Source organism: Bradysia coprophila (assembly GCF_014529535.1).
Source record: "Bradysia coprophila strain Holo2 chromosome X unlocalized genomic scaffold, BU_Bcop_v1 contig_173, whole genome shotgun sequence".
NCBI lineage: Eukaryota > Metazoa > Arthropoda > Insecta > Diptera > Sciaridae > Bradysia > Bradysia coprophila.
Window position 1 is genome coordinate 1648830 of NW_023503302.1, and position 23013 is coordinate 1671842.

Sequence of the window (23013 nt, forward strand, 5' to 3'; positions counted from 1 at the left end):
AATAAATTGACGGAACCATACATATATGATGCGGCTATATAAATGGTATGTTTGTGTTTCACGTAAACTTTGCTTCCACATATTATATGAGAAGGACTTGAATTTCAATTAAGAAAGTTGAAATGAATTCTTTGTCTTTCGACGACAATTAAGTTCATTTATTTTCCACGACATATTCGACAGACTATTAATTGTCTGCTCTACATGCAGATGGAAATAGAATCAATGGAATTCAATTGGTCTCGACAGCATTATACCGATCGATATACCATTCCCTAGATGCAGCTCTAACATTTGAATACATAAAAAATACGAGACTTGTTTCATACTTTTAATTTGATTGAACCAATTACAAAACGATTTTAAAGTTTTAATTTTGAACATTTAAGCAGTCCTCAATTACCTATCCAACTACTATGCCATTAAGGTAATTATTAGTTTTTTTGTATGCAGCACAGCGATTGTGCCAGAAGAGAAACAATTAACTGAAATTTGTAGAGTCAGTGCAACAGAAATCGCTTTAAGAAATGATTCCGAAATGTGCACGACTGCTAACATCTCGGAGATAATCTTAAATAACACTTGAAAGTTTAGAGTTGCGCTATTGCTAGACGAATATAATACATCTCTAAGTTTCGAGTACTGTTAGCCGAACAGAGTTTCGTCCGAATAAATTCTTAAAAGCGAGTCAGGTTACAGCTATACGTTTGCGACTATTTAATGAATAATTCATTTCATTTAGGTCTCTGAGTATGAGAATCCCGTAATGCAATTTCATTTGACCGCCACATGTATATATGGAACGTCGTCGTCATAATATCTGAAAATTCCTTTCAATTATTTACAAGGGAAGAATAGAAAATATGGCAGGAAGCCTATACGAAAGGGAGAATGTTTTTTTGTTGTTGTCATCAAAATAAGAAGAATCACAAAAGATGACATAATATTCTCTCTCTATATATATATGTGCTATGAATGATTGTAAAATATAAAACAGAAAATGTTTGCTTTTCTACAAATAAAAAAGCCAAGCAAAATGCAATTTAATAATTTTATTCGACAAAAGAGCGAAATGACAAGCTAGAAAGAAAATAAAGGAAGCTTCCGACGAACAAAGTATGTTACTTGCCATTCTTCACGGAGGAGGCAACAAAAAAAAATTTATTGGAAAAACATTCTGCACGAAAACTTGTGAATTCAACACAATAACGAAATAAACAGGTATTATTGCCGACCGGGAAAAACGAAAAAGTATCTTCAATAATAAATTCTTGATAAAAATTGGAAACATGTACCTAAGTCAGCTGTTCATATACGTATAAATGTTATGTATAAATCGGTAATGTTAAAAGTGTTCCAAAAATTCAGTCGTATTTATAGGGGCCACCTTCCATCTTATTGTTGTTACACAATAAATATATATATAGATACACTGAACCGAACGAAAAATAATATTCCACACAAAATATACAAAAAAAACAAATACTAACCTGTGTTTCGGCAAAGATGACCCGTTTACCAGGCATTGAACCGACACCATTTGGCATCCAAGTGCTAATCAATTGTGGTTTAAGCAATTCGTGGTCATGATCTAAACATATGGCACCGGATGGTGTGACATCATCGGTAAAATGATATGAAATTGTATTTAGGAAACTGTAGGCTGGATGTGGTGTCGACAGTCTGTATACAAAGAATAAAATTTGTGAAATTGAAATATACACGAGACAGGACAACAAACTTTTCTGCTGTATATACCCGCTGAAATAGTTAATTCCAACAATAACAGAGATTTGTTGTTTACTTACTTCAACGACGGACGTGCATGGTCGTCTTCGTCGCTTAATTGCATCTGTACAGGTGGTAAAACGACTATCTGTGGATTTAGAGTTGAATTTTTTTTTATTAAAATGAATGAGTTGAGCTTGTGTTTGCTATGAAAATGTAACTAGCTCGGAGAATTCATTTATTTCGAATTTGTTCTTTTTAATATGAAACAGAGTTGCTTTTGGGGTTTTGCTATTGGGACATGGCATAAATGTTTTCATTAATTTAATTCTTTTCTTCTATTCTTTTTATTTAAATTGAAATTTATTGTCGCTTAAAGATGTTGGAGAAGTCGAATGGATTTTGTACAGAGTGTCTACATGAACTATAAGACTGTGTGACTAAAATTTTGATTAAAATTGTAAAATTAAAAAAAAAAACTCCGAAAAAATAAGAACTTTTCGGATCTTTTTTTAGCATTCTCTGAATTTAAATTGAATGGTCAAGGTTCTGAAAAATGAGTATTAAGTTCTCGACATCATTGAGTGCGACTTTGTTATTGAAACTTTGATGCCACTTTTCCCAACGACTAGAAAGTCTGTCAAACCTTCAAGCTAGTCTTTGAATTCCCACAATCATACATTACTAGTACTAAAAACAGAGCTAAAGCAATCGCATACCTGATTCCATGGTACAAATACTGTTCGTGTTAATGGACGAAAAGGTGATCTCTGAAATTGTAATGTAACAGCTCCGCCACCATTGACAAGAACATCAAACCTGTAGAAATTCGAGAAATTAATATAATATAATGAACAAAAAGGTGTGGTGTCCATCAATTTCGAAAATTCTTTTATTGCATATACTGTGCCTGATACACTACCCTTCGTTTTTTTTTTCACATTTTATACATTACGTATACAACATGTAATATAATAAGAACGGATTATTGAAGAAGAAAAAAAGACCTGAAAAAATTCGTTCCGTAAGACTCACAGAAATAAATGTCTTATACAATTACTGGATGTTTATGTATTTGCCAAGAAAATGTTAAAGCTTTTTTAACGAGCTACCAGGAAAACACAATTTTCATTTTCATTTTTTTGTGTGTGTTTTACTTTTATATTTGCCTATCTGCTAGGTGAATGTTTTGGTTGTATTTTTAGTTGTTTTGTGTGTACACCCCTGTACTGAACGCATTAAATGTATGTATAACCGAAACCGCTGTTATACCCGATGTCTTTCAAACATTATACTGAAATAATATTATGTCTGTTCAAGACTGTTAAAAGTGCCGTGTATATTCAAATGTGAAGCCGTTTAGTCATTATTGCGCAACTCATTATCCGATTATGATATTTACAATTTGCAAATTGGCAAAATTTTATGATATATTCGGTTATCAAAATGGTAATTATACACAGTCCCGATAGTGCTGTGCAAAGCGGGCGGCATTGCTTTCTATTTTGTATTTCAAAGTCGAAACGAACAAAAAAAACATGAAAATCGGGATGATCAAAAGGCAAAATTAAATAATCGAAACCGAAATGAATTCATGAATTCAATGGAAAAATATTTGTTTCGATTTCACATATGCTGACGTATTCATAGATAATATATATCCCTTTTCTCATACATCTCACACAGAGAGTGGAAAAAAGACAATTTTGCGGTAGATGGTGAAATGAAAATATTATGATTCTGACTTCTGCTTCCTTTATGAGTAGTGAGTGTGAGCACACAATTGTTTATACAGATAGCGAATAGAGGAGGTTTGTTTTATTAGGAGACATAAATATTTAAATAAAAAATAACATCTCGTTTCAGTCTATTTGACATTTTAATTACTTGGAATCTTATTTTATGTTACTTTTTGCTTTCAATTGTTGGGCGGTTCGGATTCGCTTTTTTTCCCTCCTTTTCTATTTCGGGGAAAATGTGACTCGCATGGTTTTTAAATGGTTTTCTTGATTTTCCTTTTCCTATCGGAATTCTTTTACAAAGGTTATTCAATAATACGAAGGCAACGAGAAAAAAATATATTTACGAATGGGTTCAGCCTTCAGCATAATTGATAGCATCAGGTGTATTGTCAAAATGTTGGAAATATGTTAGGGGGAAGAAATGATAGATTTATGGGGTTTAAGATAATTGAATTGAATTGAGAAATCAATATTAAATGGTTGTGTTCGTGTGTGTGTGTATGTGTCTATACAAATACAATACGACGAAAGAGAGAAAAAAAAGAACTCTGTTCGTGTTTTATTTGCTTTCATCAGCGAAATTTTCATAAAATATTCTTTTGTTCAAATGTTTAATATAAATGAATTGCCATTGCTGACAATTTTCTTCTCTGTCCCACTTATAAAATAATATCTGTAAGAAATTTATCAAAAGTTTCCTTATATCAAATAATCAAAAGCCGTTTAATTTAAAGGAAAAGCCCAAAGGACAAATTGTAAACAATATAATATTACTTTCAATTATGAATGAAAATATATTTCATTTTTTTATACCGTTTTGTGAACTCAATATCTTCCCTTTGTATATTCAAGAAAAATTAGGTTTCACGACAACAACGTCCTGAGGTACAGAAGGTAGAGTTTTTGGTGTGTGTACTTTTTTTTCCTGCTGCTTCTTCTTCTACTTCTTCCTCTCGTTTTACTTTACACACAAAAAAGCGAACAAGATACGAAGATGATGTTATTATTTTTATGTACATGATATCACAGGATGCTGAACTTTCACAGAGACATCAAAAGTTGTTTTAGACAACAGCCGCTAGCATGTCTTATAACCAGAAACATAACGAAATAAACATTAAATAACACAAAAAAAACGAGAAGGAAAAGAAAAACGAAAAACGTATAACGTTTCCTATTTTGATTTTCAAATTTTCTCTCGCTCTTTTTTTTAATAAAAATTTATTTTGGTTCATGAAAAATCATGAGAACATTTCTTTCTGAACTCTCCTCCTTATTGTATAATTTGGGATGATGATGACAAAAAAAAAATCGTTTCACCTGTACGACATTTGAGGATGATATTTTTACTATCTCATAGCTTTGTTTTCGACAATCTGGTCGTCAGATGTCTTTTGATATGACTACAAAGTAGTTCCAATTATAGTATACTACACAGCAATTTAAAAAGAAAATATTTTCTTCTGTACATGAGATATGAAGCGAAGCAGTAGCATTTTAATTGGAATGAGCTTTCATTCACTATTGAGCAGATACGAACTGATTTATTTGTTTATTCTCAGTCGCTGTTAGCTTTTCCTTTTCTCGTCAAAACGTGGCTCAAAGGTCTTGCATGTGAATATGTTAAAAAATGTTTCTGCTTCCGCTTTTAACTGTTCGGCGAGGTATGTATTTACCAATAAATAAATTTTCCCCGCTAACATATCTGGATACAATTTTATTTTTACTTTCTATGGGATTGGAAACAATGAGCTGCTCCCATAACTACACATTCGAAAAATCTCAAAGGTCGATTCATAATAAATGATTTCTATTCGAATGATTTAATTTCTGATTGACTTAAATAACATCCCATCCAAAACGATAAAAGTCACTACCGTCAAATTGAAAAAATAAATAAATCCATCATTCGTCTCTAACCTATAACTGTAGATTTCCAGCAATAAAAGTTGTATTTCCCACATCCAAATGTAGCATTTAAAAGTTCTATTCAAATGCTTGTGCGAGGCGAGCAATTGATGGAACAAAGCATGTATATAGAGAGAAAACGGCAGATATTATTCTCAATAAATAAAACTTAACAAAAAGACCTTATAAAACACATTTAAAGCTGAGGATATTTGTTGGGTTTGTTTTAAGATATATCTCCTCCTAAACCCATGGAAAAACCACAAACTCAAAGCTTTTCTGTAAAGTATAAAGTCGTCCAACCGCATCCATTTTCGGAAAGATTCTGTTTTGAGTTATATTTGCTTATAAGTAAATGTGTGTGTTACACAATATAACAAACCGTAGTTTTAAACCCACCGCACAACTCACACAATAGAAAGTTCATTTTCCAAAAAGTCCCTTTATCTGTGCTATTTATCTATAAAGAAAAGTGTATAATAGTTAATGAAAATAAGCTGTATACTGGGGAATGTGTGTTTATGAACATAAACGTTTTGTATATCGTATGTGTGCGGTGGCAGCCAGCACAAAAATAAAATAATGAATTTTAAATACATGAATCCGAAACTGTAATTATAATTTGGGAAATGGTAAATATAGATGTGGTAATGACAGTAAAGTTGCGGTTGCTATACTAATAAAGTTGTATGAAAACGAAGAATTTTATATCTGGTGGTTGATGATTGGCTTTTTTTATCTTCTTTGAAATGATTTCAGGCACACATCAAATGGAAATGTTGGTTTTATTCAGCTCAAAACTTCTGGTATTGCTGGATCAGATTGCATTAAATATATTAATGGTGGTTGGAAAATAAATCTCTTTAAAAACGATTTCATGCCTTTCGTCGAATTTGATGCACGACTTTGAGTGTATGCATTGAATATGCAAAGATATTGTAAGCGATAATTACGATTATAGAAAATCATATACAATTCCAATGTCACGGTCTTTTATGGCTATGCTATATGGTCCTACGAATCTTTAAAATTCATTCTATTGTATTTATCAAAAAAAAAACTGAAGGTCACATCATAAACCACTCCCAAGATTTATGTGGATTTATACTAGTCACATAACTCAACCGGCTTCCACCGAAAAAAGCTATCCATCAAACAATTTCCTTGTAGCATCCAGTCCAAAGTTTAGTTGTCATGTCATACTCGCATATTGAATATTTTCCAAACAAATATGGCGTGCGTGACTTGTGTTATTTTCCATTATCAAAGACCTTTCAACAGATACGCACAACATGGTGTCACATTTAAAATTTATTAAAAAACCATAAATTCGATTCGATTACAAGAAAATGTTACAGTAAAAATAAATTGTTTGGTTCGGTATCATCCCAATAAATTTAATATTATCAACACATGTCATTCGGTGTGTGTACTTTTGAACCGAGAGACAATAATGTATATACAACAGATCTGGTATTATGTTCGTACATATATCTATATGTTGGTGTTATACATATGTGTATCCTCGCTCAATTCAGCTACACATAACAAAATATCCGTTTCTCGATTGCATATTACACACAGAAAATCCCAACAGAATGAGGATAAATATATTCCATTTTCTTTACATTTTCAAACACACAATAAAAATACAAATTTTATGGCATTCTATTCCGTCAATATTGTTAGATTTTATCGTTTTGTTTTCACCAGAGAGAGGCAAAAAAAATGTTTTTCTTTTTTTTATATATCTCTCCGGTTCTTGTCTTCAAATTATTTAAATGATATATCCCAAGAAAATTGTATTCTGAAAACAATATAAATTTCTCTATAAACCCAAAATCATGCTTTAAATTCCTCAGCAGTTCTTACCGTTCCAGTTCTACTCCGAAGATGGGAACAAACAGAATTCAATATAAAAATTCAGAAGCATATCGTTAACTGCTAGGAAATGGTTTTGGCACATAACAAGCGAAAATTTTCCTATAATCATCCAAGTTAGTATTATGTTATACATAGATAACACTATGGTCTCATCCCAATGAATTGTATGTTGTGCACGAAATAATAGTTTTATGTTGAAGGGAAAAAATATCCACAAAATTGGGTATGCTCTACGATATTCATGAATTTTGCCATGTATATTGCATTTGAACGTACACGGTATACACTTCCTTAAAATGAATACGGTACCTATACGCTTTCGCCGAAATCGTCTTAGGACATATACCGACCAGCTTAAAGCAATATCAGCGCATAAGCCACATATCTATGCACAATATTACAAAGTCACACAAACAAGCATTAGATACGTTTATCGTACATTTCAACTAATAGTCAGTCTCGTAGCAAAATCCTTATAATAGATTTAAAACCGAAATTCATGAAATTTCTGTTCATAGCATTTGACCTGAAAATTTGCATCTACTGCCTTGTGTATTAACCCGATTGCTTTGTTATGCAGAACTTTAAAATGGCATTGTGTGTATCCCAACCATCTTTTGACATAAGATATACATGACATGGCATTCTAGTGCATGGAACGGTTTTATAGGTCCAGATCGATATTTGTAAGGAAATTTAGAATCAAAATCTTGTAATTAACGAAATATGATCCGTCTTGAGTAAATTGAAAATATTTATTCATTTTTCAAAATGGATTCGTCTCAATGCAATGTACTTATACATCGTTCCTCTCTATACTCAAAATTCGATTATAAACACATTAACGAAAATACTGCAACCTCAGACTCGGGGATATATATATATTCTTTGTAGACATTTTTTTTATATTCCTCTAACGTGAACATTTATCCCTATTATAATCATACCTCAACGAGAACTGAGAAACGGGTTATATGGACATTTTCTATTCAAATATTGCTTCATGCATTTTCTTTAATATGAATAAAAGCTATATCGTCTAATGGTTGTGTGTTTTCAACGAAAACACTTTCAACACATTTCAGGCATTTTGTGTATATATGTGCACATGGCAAAATGTGCTGATGTCAGCTTTTAAAATCTATGTACAAGCACATTTTCATTCTCCGTATATGTACGGTGAAAAATTTTAATATCGTTCGATGTATGCACATTGCACAATTTCAATTTTAAAAGTACACATATATTTGGGAAAGTTTTTGGTTGGATCGCTATGTTAAAGACTCAACTCAAAAATTGGTTAGGGTTTTTTTGTAAATAAATAAAATTTAAAAAAATGGAGAGAAGAAAATAGAATTTTTTATACGAAACCAATGCATCAAGCATCATAAACAAATTTTTCTAATTCAATGATTTAAGCAGAACCATTCATCGCAATAAAATACAATGACCTGTGAGTAATAGCATTGAATGCAAAACCGAAACGCTGTGACAAAGTGCTGCTTGAATTTCTTTTCTTAAAAAAGTTCTTTTTTTTAAATCCAAATCATTGTGCTTCGTCTATTTACAACGTTGACTAGCACCTTTTCGGTCGTTAGTTTTGCTAGTATATTGTGCACCGTTTCAATTTTACCATTTAATTATTTCAGAGTTTGTCGATTGCAAAAACTGTAGTTGCACTAGTATAGTTCATTTATGTTGCACTAATTTTCCGTACGAGCGAAGCGAGGACAAACGTCGAAATAATATTTTTCTTTAAATTGAGACACAATCAATGCAAATATTTTCATTTCGATAAAAGTGCGGAAAAGTATATCGAATATTGGTGTTGCCTTCGGTTTTGGTACTAGCGAAAACAATTGAAAAAGTCCTTATTTATCGACATTGCTGCCAACATCCCAATCTGTTATATTGCCGTTGAAAACCGTAAAAAACCCAAAACTAATTACAGTTAGAAACCTCCTACAACGGATCATAACTAATAAACTAATGATATTTAATTCGACAGGCTCTCTTAATATGTAAGCATAAATTATGGCTGCACCATTTAATGTTCCTTTAATCCACATAATTTATTGAGACGGTGTAGCGTACTGCAGTCCGTTTAATTTGCTCTGACATAAGCTAATTTCGTCCAAATGAGTAAAATCAAATTATTTTGTGTTCAGAATGGCCGATAATTGTTTCACAGTTGATTTTAATTAAATAGGAAAATCGGTAGAACTATGTCAGCAACATTTTTTTTTCACTCCTCCTGTTAAAATATCAGATACTGACATATAGACAGACCACATGTCTTCTTCTCTTTTCCCTCATTTATTTGACTAATGGTGTTTCAATGCACTTAAAAAATGCGAACAAAAAAAAGTTAGTCAACATTCCATTCAATACTGGGCGTTCACTACATAACTTAACTTAATAATCTGATGTCACAGTCAATTTTCCAGAAAATTTTTCCATGGAATGGTCTGTTGTCATCTGTGTTAGCTACGAAAATTTCCCAGGACAAAAAAAAACCTCTGCACTACACAGATATACATTTACATTTTCACAATTGTATAGTTGGGGAGGAAAAAAAAGGAAAATTCAGAATACGATATTCTCTTTCTACCTACGGACAATAGCTCTAATTAAAGGAGTTTTATGTTTTTTTTTGTGCAGCCATATACTGCTATATTCGAAAAGAGACAAATGGCAGTAATCAAATAACTTCATTCGAAAAACGCAGACCTTTAGGTACTTGATTTAGTCTACCGATAAATTTTTACAAAACCAAGCATTCTCTTATTATAGTTACGCTATGGCTACAGTTTGAATGCAATACCAGTCTGACGATTCGATGAGAAAGTAAAATAACTGAATCACTTCATACAATGTATGTATGCAGCACAATGAAATCTATTTTGATGGATACTCTTCGAGAATATGTGGAGTGTATAAAAATGGTTGCTTGAAAAAGCTAGGCAATGGATTTTCAGAAATAAAGAGTGGGTAGAAGTGAGGGAACTTCGGTATAAAAGGAAATTTATTTTTATTTTAAAGTTAAATTACAGTTTTCATGGATAAAAGCGAAAACAATGAAGACGGACAATGACATTTTTATGGTTTTTTTTTGTTTGGATTTTCCCAATGGTTTTGCATGGGTGGTCTCATTTTTAACTTTTCCGATGTTTGGTTTGCAATAATTCTGTTCAATTTAGAATATTTGATGCTTGGTTAACGGAAATTTAGTGGTTGAATATGTACATACAAATAGGTGTGCTGCCAAGAGTGCCAAGTGAACTTTTATTGACAATATCATTCAATTGAATTTGGTCATGCATAAAGCTTTTGTTTTCGGTTGGCTATCTACAAGCTGAACCATATTCGCTTTCCACTTCGATGCATTAACATAGTTAAATTGTGCCCTTAATTAGAAAATATGAGAGATTTTCAAATGTGCTATATACCCCGGTTGGGGACGAGTAACCTGATCATTCATTAAACATTGTTGTAATGTATCATATTTGAAAAAGTACAGGCAACACAAAGCCATATGTTCGCGAAAAATTGGATATTTGTCAATTTCGGTTGTCTCTTAATATTAAACCTAGTTTGTTACTTAATATCTTGTTTCCTAGCTGTAAGTTTCGCATTTAGACAACGGTTACAAATCACGTGAAGCGAGCGAAACTAATTTACATCGCACAACTTTCATTCAAACAAAATACGCCGACCAAAACTATTTAAGTTTACGTAGTAGAACAAAATTCTAATTAAGAATGTTAAACGCGATTAAAACCAACTGCAATATTTTTCGTTGAGCATTTGTTTTTGTTTTGTGTGCGCCTGCCTCCACTTTATAACCTATTTATTTATGTACAGCGGAAAAATCGCATAGAAATCGTTTGCTATCTCGAATCTTGTTGTTGTTTTAATTGCGCTTGAAAAAGGTGAGTAATTTCACCATAGAATTCTGTGTAGTGGATAGCAGTTAACTGGGTTGTGTTATCTAGATTAACGTCTCAAGGGTGGAATTATGTGTGTTTGTTTGCTTTCAAGAAGCTTTGTCTTAGGATATACTATGACGAGATACCTTCTGTGTGCAAGATAATTCTGTTTTCTCAATTTTTTTCTGACAGTTTCGTTGAATTACGTAATGGTAATGTTCGTTCTGATAAGAAATGACTCGCACAGAAAGTGCATATACTCTCATAAGAAGTACACTTTACATTAGAATAGAAATGGATTAATTAACATTTATCTCGGATAAGAAATATCACAGAACGGTTGGCAGTGGCTTTACACGTAAATAACGGTAATGATGGTAAGATAAAATTCGAATTGTCGAACAAAGACGACGACAATACCGTTTTTATGATTGAATTTTTATTAAATAAATAAGTATTTTTTACTCTCATCACATTCATCTCTATCTCGAATCGTTTATCTCTGAACCAATGTTCTCGTTTCACAAAATCCATTCCCAACGGTCACTTACTTAACGGATTTAATTAAATAAATTGTTTGACTCAAATCACAAGGGGACATTGCAAATCAAATAAACGACAAAATATAAAGACGTCGACGTAGATTACGGAGCATTTTAAAATGAATTGAAGAGAACATTATCGTTATTATTGTCAGAAGTAAATAATAATAAAGTAAATTTGATTGTTGCTGCTGCTGAGGAGATGTTCACTTGTGTAGTAGATCTATGTGAAAATTGTTGTACATAAAATGGGCAAGGAACGTAAAATGGGATTTAAATTATGAATGCCGCAATTATTTACATTAATCTCGGTAGTATTATTATTATTATTATTTCGAGCGTCTGGGTGAGTTTGTCGCACTCGCTGCATCGCATACAATTTTTGTCAAATTGTTTATTCATTTTGTGCTTTAAAATTTGCAACTCAATTTACGTATTGATTTTTGAATATATCCATTTTTTTCCATCACCATCTCTAATATCCACACCCCACACACCATCCACACTATGACGGAATAATTTTCAATAGACAAATGCGAGTATTTATTATGCATTTCAACAATTTCACTTGGCTACATACCGCATCACGTTTATACGTGATTCGATCGAAATGCACAAGCTTTTTATTCAAGTGCATATTGTGCATTTTGCATGGGACCGAAATGGGTACACTCGATTGAGCCATAACAGTGATGCCTCAAATAATTTTTATTTTTGAAATTTCAAACTGAAATTGACCGTAGAAAAGTTACAATGAAAAATCCTTTATGTTTGAGTGGATTTAGAGCCTGCATTAAAATTTAATACTTTAACCGAATGAACAATCGAATTTCAATTCGGTTGATAACGTCATTAAATTGTTAAATTAGCTTTTCAGACGAACGACTGATGTGTGTATACAATACAACAATGAATGCACAAAGCTGAAAGAAAATATTCTCCCCTTTGTGAAATTAATCCAAAAATTTGATTAAAAATTTCGATGTTTGTTTTAGATAACATTTACCCAATGTTTCACGTAAGCAAATTTATAATAATTTAGGAAATTTTTCAGTATAATTTCATTACAACTGTACGTAATTTACACATCACCGTAATTTTAGGCACTTTTCATATCTAGCACATCGAAGTTGTTTCATCAAGCAGACGAAATACAACAAAGTTAAGTTTTTTATCTTATGTTCTTTAACATATCCACCCCTCACTGTTTTACGTAAAAAAATATCTAATTTTCCTGAATCTTAGCAAACAAACGGTATACTCGGATAATGTATGCTCTCTGTCAGTCTCCATTCCCTCAATATTATAGACTTTATTCCGTAATACGTGTTTGCAACAAAACCTATCACGTAATAAATATATTATACGGATAGAATGTGGTGGATAGAACAAACGATTTGCGTACAGCGATTTAATTTTGTTTTTTTTTCTCTGGCTCAAAATTGCTTTTTGTGTACTGATTACCAAATTGTTTATGTTCGCAGTCACGTAAAAAATATTTTCATGGATACCAGTGTTCTTTGTACACATTTTTTTTTTGATTGTTTCAAGACAACAATGTTTTGTATTGAGGCTGAACGAATTCTTCTGTTACAAAACGGAACCATCGAACATCGAACAGATATCACTAAATTATTTGCACTCAGTTTCAACAAAGCCAAAAGAAATTATGAGCTGCCTATAGGGAAGCGCTCACTTTTCTTTTTTGGTTGAACAATCATTCGGTGTTCCTTATCTCATATGATCTGCAAAATAATAAATACCAGATTTGCACAATATTTCAAAGTTTTGGTAAGCCAGTAAAATATGGGACACATAATAGCGTCACCATGTATACGTGACTGCAGCTATACGAGAAAAAAAAAACCATTTTATCGTGGCTTACCTTTTGTGAATTTATTTATCAAATTGTAATCGGAACAGTAATGTATGACGATAGTTTATCGAGTTGTTTTGTTTTAATACGTACACTCTACACACTTCAATAGAAGAATGAACCAATTTACGATAAGTGAAGCAGGTGACTACACTAACTACACCGTGTTGGTACTTTTTTTATTTTCAGTAGTTGGAATTTGTTTCACTTATTGATGGGAACTCGTATATTGTGGTAATATTAGTCATTAAACCAATGAATGCTAGCCATTGAACAGCAGTTCTTATAGCTTATTGTTTAGATAAGGTGTCTATAAAAGAAACCTCTCCGACCCTCTTCTACTGAAAACAGTGATACTATATTTAGTGTTAATTTGAACAAGACGCACCTCTAAATTTAAACGTGACTCATTAACCTTTAACCAGCAACTTTCAATGTTGTTTTGTTTGGAATTTTAATTTTTCTTTAACCTGAAGATTGATGAAATATTTGATAAACAAAAAGAAAATTTTGGGTGGAAACCATTCAGCACAAACGAACGCCCAAACAATGAACAATTAATTTTACGTTAATAGAATGGATGTTTGTGTAACGATAACAAAAAATAAAGTTGTTGAGTTCTTAACTGTTAACATTTTGGAATTGATATTTTAAGATTCCCTAAAATTAACAGAAACTTGATTACGAAACAAATTCTTCAAATATAGCTGAGGTTGACTTTTTAGAAATAACTAGTTGTCTCGACCCGAACGGCAAAAACATGAGCTCTGGCTAATGTCCTCTCATTTAGCTGAATTTATTGCAAAATTGAAGAAGGAAAAAAGTTTCCATGAAATATTTAAAATGATACTTTAAACAATAGAAGTACTAGATTTAATTGCGATGTGGCCATAGGCTTGCCGATAATGGAAGGATGGAAAACTTTTGGTGAGTTTACTTTCTTGGCTATAAAAGTAGATGTCAATGGGTCTTGTTATATTTTCCCGGATAAGTAATAGAATATGTTGAGCTTTTCTTGGATCTAGTCATGAACGGGGAAGAAACAAAACCCACAAGTAATAGAATATGTCAACGTGATTTAAATGCGACTCAGGGCATTTTAATGTTTAATTATTTCTCTGTTACAAAATGTTTTCTTAATAAAACATATCGATCCTGAGGTTATTAATTTATAATTAACTAGCACTGTAGCCCGGGCTTCGCCCGGGATATACTGACAATCTTAACCACACTGACATAATAAATTCATGTGACATTCCAAGTACACCGACACTCCCAACAACACTGACACTTCTGAGACCATCCTGAGACTCAAAACATCACTGACACTCCTAACCATACCAACATTCCCAACCACAATGCTTTCAGCATTCTGAAACTCTTACACTTTTACATCTAATCACAATAACAATCCTAATCACACTTGCACTTCCAACACCACCTAACACTACCACCCATACTAACACTCCCAATAACACTGACATTCCCAACCTTACTAATCCTACACTGACACTCCTAACCACGCTGAGCCTCTTAACCCCACGAATTCTCCCAACCACATTCACAGAATGTTTTACCACTTTTATTAAATTTTAGTAATTCCTTAGAAATCATAATTCCGAATGAATCTTAGTTCCACAGTAACCGTAAAACATAATTCCTGGGGGAACGGAATTTCTATTTAAAGTTAAGCTAGGTGAACTTAAGTGAAGCTAGGTGAATCTGAGTGAAGCTAGGTGAATCTAAGGAAACCTAGGTCAATCTAGCACTGATCTTCCTCATCTAATTCACACTTTTATCACACTTACACCCATTATCACACGAACACACCTCATCACATTTACATATCTAATGTCACTGACAGAACTTATACTCAGTTTTTCAGGGTAACCTTTTTAAGCAAGATGAAAACGTTGTCACACAATTTTCTCAGGTTGATCTTGAATATAGATGAAGCTTTTGATGTGAGAGACATCGAATATGAGTTTTTCTTGCATATTTGGTCTTAATGAAGGTTTACAATTCTGAGCGGTGGTAGCCAAACCTTCGTTCCAGAGGTCAAACGAATGGCCGTTGCAGAGGGTAGCAAAACCATCGTCCTAGACATAAGCAAGTGGCCGTTGGACGGTGGGTAGCCAAACCCTCGTCCTAGAGGTCAGATGAGTAGCCGTTGGACGGGGGGTAGCCAAACCATCGTCCTAGGGGTCAGCTTTGTGACCGTGACGGTGGGTAGCTAAACTCTCGTCCTTCGTCCTAGAGGTCAGCCGAGCAGTCGTTGGACGGGGGGAAGCCAAACCTTCGTCCTAGAGGTCAGCCGAGCAGTCGTTGGACGGGGGGTAGCCAAACCCTCGTCCTAGAGGTCAGCCTTGTGACCGTTGGACGGGGGGTTAGCCAGGTGAAGCTAGGTGAACCCAAGTGAAGCTAGGTGAACCAAGGTGTAACGACCTCTCGGTTTTATTATATAGATTACGTTACCTACAATATTATGGTATAAATTAACAAGCCAAGCAGGAACGACATTAGACTTAATAAACCATGTCAAAGACCTCGGTTTCAAAGTAAAATCTGATCTATCACATGGAACATTATGCGAAATTAACGTCCAGTAAATGATGTCGAATTTTCTTTATGATGCATGGCAGCATACACATTTCCAGCCAATATTATTATTACACGAGAAATATAGAAACGGTAACCGACGATATGGTCAAAATCTTGTTTCAAACTCATATTAGGCTAAATATTGCAGGCACATGTGGTTTTGTACTACAAATATCCGGTCGACACAGCATACACACATCTTTGCAATCATCATATGTGTCGCCCCACAGATCAGGCCCGAGAAAGCCGTACACGGTGGATGTGTGTTATATATATATACATATACTTTTCAACATTTCCGTTATGCTGGAATGTAATGTGATCCCAAAGCCACATAAGGTTTGAACCGTAAATGTATACACAGTGTACACGTACACACACATAATACTTCAGAAAGATATGTCCGAAACTAGATTATTATATAAAACATTAGTTTAGCCTTAAGTCACATGAAAGGACGAGGACATAAACTTCGTAGCGTTTGTGTAATATTTAGGCAATATTATTCTGTTCAAAAGACGTCCGTCCTCTTTCTGTCTTTCTCTTTTACCTACACACAAATAGGCTGATGGAAAGAAATGAAATTTTGTGGTAATATTTATGTTGCAATCTCTTTGATGATAGGTCAGACGTTATGTTGAAAGAAAAAAAAAACTTTCTGATCGGTTTTGTTTAGTTTTCCTTTCTCGGCAAAAGGGTACTTGATTGTGTTTAATAATGGGGAAAATCACATATTTTCGTGGTTAGCTACACAGCCGACAAAAGTGCCTGACTTTAGTCAAATTGGGATGGTTATTGACTTGACATTGTATCAAATTTTCTGCAAAAAATAGCGTCCAACATTGTATACATTGGCTTACGGAGTTAGATTTACATGAATGAAAAGAAAAAAAAATTGTTTGGATAATGTAGTTGATTTTCCGTTCTACCACTAACGCAAATAATAACGAACTATATCCAAATATGGCTTGGGCAATGAATAATAAAGTGGCTGGAAAGCTGCTCCCGATATAGCGAATAACAAACGGTTCTGCTAAATATTGTTTTCCCAAGAATTCAATTAAATTGTAGACATACCATAAAAATCATAATTCGAATAATAAAGTGTAATAAAATTCAAATTTACTATCTTCACATCATCATTTTCTCTGGTTATCTCGTGAATAAAAAAATCACCATTTCCATATATTGCACGCTAGAGTATCTCCGTCAAATCGCAATAAACTATCCAAACCATATTATAGAGAAGCTCGAAAAAGAAAAGCCATCAATTTACTCTGAAATTGAACTTTAAAACTTTGCATATTACTCTTTCATGGCCATTCCATAAAATAAACTAGAAATGTCTCTATTCTTAGCATCATCACATAAAATATCCGAACAGCAAATGGAATCCTCCAACAAGCACATCGAGAGAACGAACCAAAAAAAAATTGTGGATATCAAACTCATTTAAATCACTACTATCGCAATATACAGGACAATGATATAATGTACATTTATTTGAATTTATGATATCAAACATTATAGCACTAAACACCACACAAAACAAAATTACTATAATAGTCCATCTATAAATCTCTTCAGCTAAATTAATTTTTATTTGTAAAGATTTGATGTTGGTACAGCAGCTTATGTTTATGTGTGGAATGAATGGTCTGTAGATATCTTCTCAACCTTGTGCTTTGCTTATAGAGAGATAATGTCAATTCCTGGTATTTTCTTTTCTTTTCTATTTTTTTTTTTTTTTGCTTTCGTTTCAGCAATGTGGTGAAACATTTTATGTTCTAAGCCTAAAAGTGAAGACAAAAAGAAACATGTTTCTTTCGTGGATTTGTTTTCTATCTATTTTTTATGTTTCATTGTTATTGCTGGTCGTTCGAAAAGATTTTCGTTCTTGAAATCTATTTCGATTTTCTCTTATTAAATCGGCATATACACAACAACATTAAACATAGAAAGAGACTGCATTTATTATCCCTAGGGGATAGAAAATTCTTTTTCAAAGTTTTAGTCATAACAATAAGTAAATATCTATCATTGCCAATACAGTATCTATTGATCAATATATATATAAGAAAAAACGTTGAGAAGTACATTTAAATGTTGAAAAATTTAAATCGAAAATGAATGAAATCAAATAGATGTTGATGCAGTGACTTGTTGCAGAAATATTTTATGAACAAGATTGAAAGAATAATAAAAATCTCAGTTGAAATAACTGCACTTTCTAGTGTTATCCGGCTATATTATTATCGGGAAACTTATTTATTGTTATCGACGCGCAAGCACAATTTTTGTGTGATTATTTCTGCATATCATAGAACATAGATAAAGGAATTCGTTCTTGTATCTCTCATTTTGACTAGTGGGTTGCCACCGAATCGATTTTTGTTTCATAGACGGTGCCACAAATGCATTAACAAACTCAAGGTTTTCTATAAGAAGGTGACACATATTGCTGAGGGAATAAACGCATAAGTGGTCTTCACAACCTGTTGATATACGCACCAGGAACTTTGTGATACTACAATATGTGTCTGAATTTTAAAGACCCCCACTGTCGGTACTTCCACCTGAGTAATATATCTCGCATATAACGAGCAAACATTTCTCTAATCCAAAATAATCATTTACTCCTATCAAGAAAAGAAGCCCGATATTTATCAGGCATAATACGAAGTAAAGCTGCAAAAATTGTAACTCAATTTGAATGATGGTAGTAAACCTCTCAAAAATAAAACTTTTTCCTACAGACATACCTTTGCCATAGCCATTTCTGTGAACAAACCCATCACTAATTTACATTCAATAATGTTTTCTAAATTAACATTCACTTAGCTAAAAGCTTAAGTTTTGAGCAAGGTTCGAAGACGACGTCTATATAAAGTATTTGTGTGTGTGTATATACCATCAGCATTTTCGCATTCGCATTCTTCACCAGCCATATAGAGCATTTACAAATATTGTTTATTTCTTCATCAATAAACAAACCTCTTTCGTTTGTTTGTTAAAATTTAATTTATTTCTCAGCGAAATCGGTATTCAACTAATGTTCGTCTAGACACAAATTTTTTGTTTACTTTTACGCAATGATGAAATAATATAAATTACCCTTCGTTTGCACCACTATTATTTAAAGACAGTAGAAGGAAGAAAAAAAAACGAAGAAGAAATGGAATGAAAATTTACTACGAATTTTATTTTGTTAGGGACATTAGCAGGCAGTTTTTGAAAAGAAAAACTTTTCATCACAATCTAAAGTTGATGACATTTTTTCCCTCTTTTTAATATTAAACTTATGTCGAAAGACAAGGCACAATTTTCTTCCAAAGCTATGATTAAAATGATAATTTAAATGTCTCGAAGTATAAAGAAAATAAATGAAAAATTCTTAAGTCTGTTGAAAGTTTTTTTTTTTTAATTAATAGGATTGCAAAAATTACAAATAAAAGTTTCTGTTTTGTTTCAGAGAGATTTGTCGGTTTCATTTCAAACTGATGACGAAGTAATTAAGAAGTTAAACGTTACGGTTAGATAATTCGTCGTGTTGTGCATGAATAATTTAACGTTTTTCGTTTATAACACTACATGTGTGACATACGTCTAGACCGAATGGCAGAAAAAACAATAATAATTCCTTACAGCCGACACATTATATTGGAAAAAGCATACACATTTTCGTTTTCCATTTGTGTCGTTAAATGACTACATAAATTGTTTGATTAATAAATAATAAATCAACCACTTTCATACACATAAATCTATCGCTCTCAATACTCCGCGCCGCCTATAACAATAACGGATCGATCAGCAAATAAACCACAATTTCATATCCAACTTATTTATAAAGTGTAACAAACACATTATCACACCCTAAAATATTGTCCTTTCACACCCAAAAAACAAATAAAAAAATATTCTGCCCTGACGTAAATTCAATTCCGAAGACTAAAGACCATCTTTATCTATCAATAAAAGTACCACCGCCTACAAGACCAAAACGACCATTCTCCGTATTATGTGAATACAGCACAATAACTATGTCCCGATATGATGTACACGAAAAGATATGTAGCCTAAATAACACGCACTGAACAGAAAAAAACATAACCAAAATCCATTTATAAAAATCAGTCGACAATTTAGGGGGCTTATTTTGGTCATATTATGAAACATAATCCAGAAATGATAAACCAACTTTGGCTCCACAGTATCACATAAGAAAAATGTAATATGAAATCATCCACCCTTAATATTTAACACCCACCGACCGATAGAGGCAACAGAAAAATCTAACGAATATATCGGCACTGGACGGGAGTTTATGTGTTAGGTGGACTGAGAAGATGTGTGCTTAGCAAGCTTTACTTATATAACACCACTTTTTAAGGATTCTATAAACGTCCCATATTGTATAAACTTTTTTTTTATTTCTACTCGCCTTGCCTGTCCCCACATCCAACTACATACTTTCTTCTGCTTATATAATATTCTTGATGTAATCCAACAGCAACAATACGTGAAAAATCGTTGCCGATATCTCATGAAGTATATGGGACGGTGAATAAATATTCGGGGTAAACTACAACAATTTCTTTTTTCTTGGGTGTGTGTATACAAACAATAAGTGGTGTTCAAACTTCTTCTTTTTTTGTTCGTCTGCGTGAATGTGACCGTATAGAAGTGAATTGACCCTTCTATCTGTTTTGGCGGTCACATTTTTTTCCCTTTTCTTTCAGAAACATAGTATTACACTGCAGTGTACATCCCTATATGAAAATCATTTGATCCACGACGTGATAATTTGGCGAGATAATTTTCATTTGATTCACGACGTTTATTTTTGAGCACTAGGAGTACCCTAACTAGAGTTAGTGCAGGGTCAGAGAATATTTAGAAAAAAATTAAATTCGTTTAAGTAATTTCAAGAATTTGTAAGAATTAAAAGCTTATAAGATATTGCCGAAAAAAGGACCTGGTAGTGTGTATCTCAGCCGACGAAATTAGTGTTTAAATGAAGCCAGATGAAGAATGCAATTGAAACAATACGACTATCCTTGTCAAGGCCCTCCTAGCGCCCAAAAATGTAAGCCGTAGAACAAATGGTTGTCGTATCGGGTAAAGTATCAATTTGGCATAAGCTTGAAACCGTGAGAGGAACCGATATGCATTTGGGCTCTCGACTCATTCTTTTTTTTTGAAATTTCTTATTTCATTATAAGTTTACTATCGATTTCTATGTGCTGGTGAAGTGGACCAAACTTCGTTGAAACGATTTTGATGGAATAATAATACTGAACAAATAAGAAAACGTAAAATTAAAAATGTTTAAAGTTTGAAGTTTTGTGTACTTCTTCCGCTGATTTATTTATTTATTTTTGGTATTTTTCATTCATTTTATTATTCTTCCCTAAAAGTTATGTTACCAATTACGACGATTTTCGTTTCGGTTTCTATTTTTTTTTTAGTTGAAATGAACATGAACTAACAATAAGTATTTATAAATTTTGCTCGCATACTATTCGAATTGACCAAATTAATAACTTCCAATTCGTAAATTAAGCTTTAAAGTTTAGAAATTTTCCACCATGAAAATCAATAATTGCACACCATACTGGTTTTACTATGTATGCTTTCGATGTAGTTATTATCTGAAAATTTTTAATTACAACCAATACTTCTGCAGTGGGATGGTAAAAAAAAAACATCAAAAATGTATAATAATCTGCGATAAAGTTTGGGTAAAACTGAATATTACTTTTCCCTTTACAAATTCAAATTAAATGTTTATGCAATTTCGATAGTTTTAAACTTTCCAAAACTAGGAATGTTTCTGAGAATCAGCTCTACGAGACGAGTGAAAATTGTTTTCTTTTTTGATATGAACTATTGATTTACACCGGTATTAGTTCATCCAATGCTTCAGTGTTCCACCTCCATTTTCTCATATATTTATGATTATTATTATTATTTTGAACTCTTCTCTCTCCCTCTCTCTCTACATATATGCAAATTTTTCTGCATCACTGTTTCAACATAGTATATTTACATTGAAAATAATAACAGAGATAAAGGAAAATAGTGCAACATTGCTGGATATTGCTCATACATATATATATATATATATATATATGTAACAAGGAATAGTACTGTTCTACCAGAATATATTTATGTTGGAAGAGGAAGATGAAGCGCGACTGCGGAACACACAAATATGATCAAACTGCATATCGGTTCAAAATAGAAACTGAATGAAACTACATGTTTCATAATGCATTTCAACATCACAGTTTTGCATGCACATTCACGACACACATATATGTGTACATATGTTCCATGTTAGATGAGAAGACGTGTTGCAATGTTACTACTATTATATAAAGTAGTGATCATACACACAAGCATACATCCGACGAGTGTGCTGGATAAAAATGTGTTTATATTACGGAAAATGTATTTACAGTCTTGCTTTATTAGCAGTGAAGTTTCATTTTGTTGCCTTTGAATAAATATTTACTGGAAAAGCCTGATGCACATGGGGAAAAACTGTATATGTGGCAAATTTATTAGACGATGTTTTTAGTGTGAATTCTTTGATGCGACATTAAGTTTTAAGAAGATTTTGAGATTAGATTAAAAGCTTCATTTTATAAGTAAATGAAAATTGTGTGCAAAATTTTGAAATTTACGGTAAACTGGGTGGTTGAATGAAGAGAGTACATTCATTTGCAAAGCTAATAACACTAAACGGAAATATTAAAACATTGGCATGCTGTATTACGAATTCACCACATCTTATG

At 32.7% G+C, this 23013-nt stretch overlaps 1 protein-coding gene across 8 annotated transcripts in view; it reads right to left on the reverse strand.

Annotated features, from left to right (window-relative positions):
- The window catches only part of LOC119068081 (teneurin-a), a 289470-nt gene that overhangs the window by 12447 nt on the left and 254010 nt on the right, over positions 1-23013 (reverse strand). For all 8 annotated transcript variants that reach the window (XM_037171490.1, XM_037171489.1, XM_037171488.1 and 5 more), the window contains 3 exons: positions 2448-2547; positions 1809-1876; positions 1491-1683 (listed from right to left, as the gene is read on the reverse strand). In XM_037171490.1, the coding sequence (XP_037027385.1) occupies positions 1491-1683; positions 1809-1876; positions 2448-2547 (361 nt within the window). The remainder of the gene's footprint in view (positions 1-1490; positions 1684-1808; positions 1877-2447; positions 2548-23013) is intronic.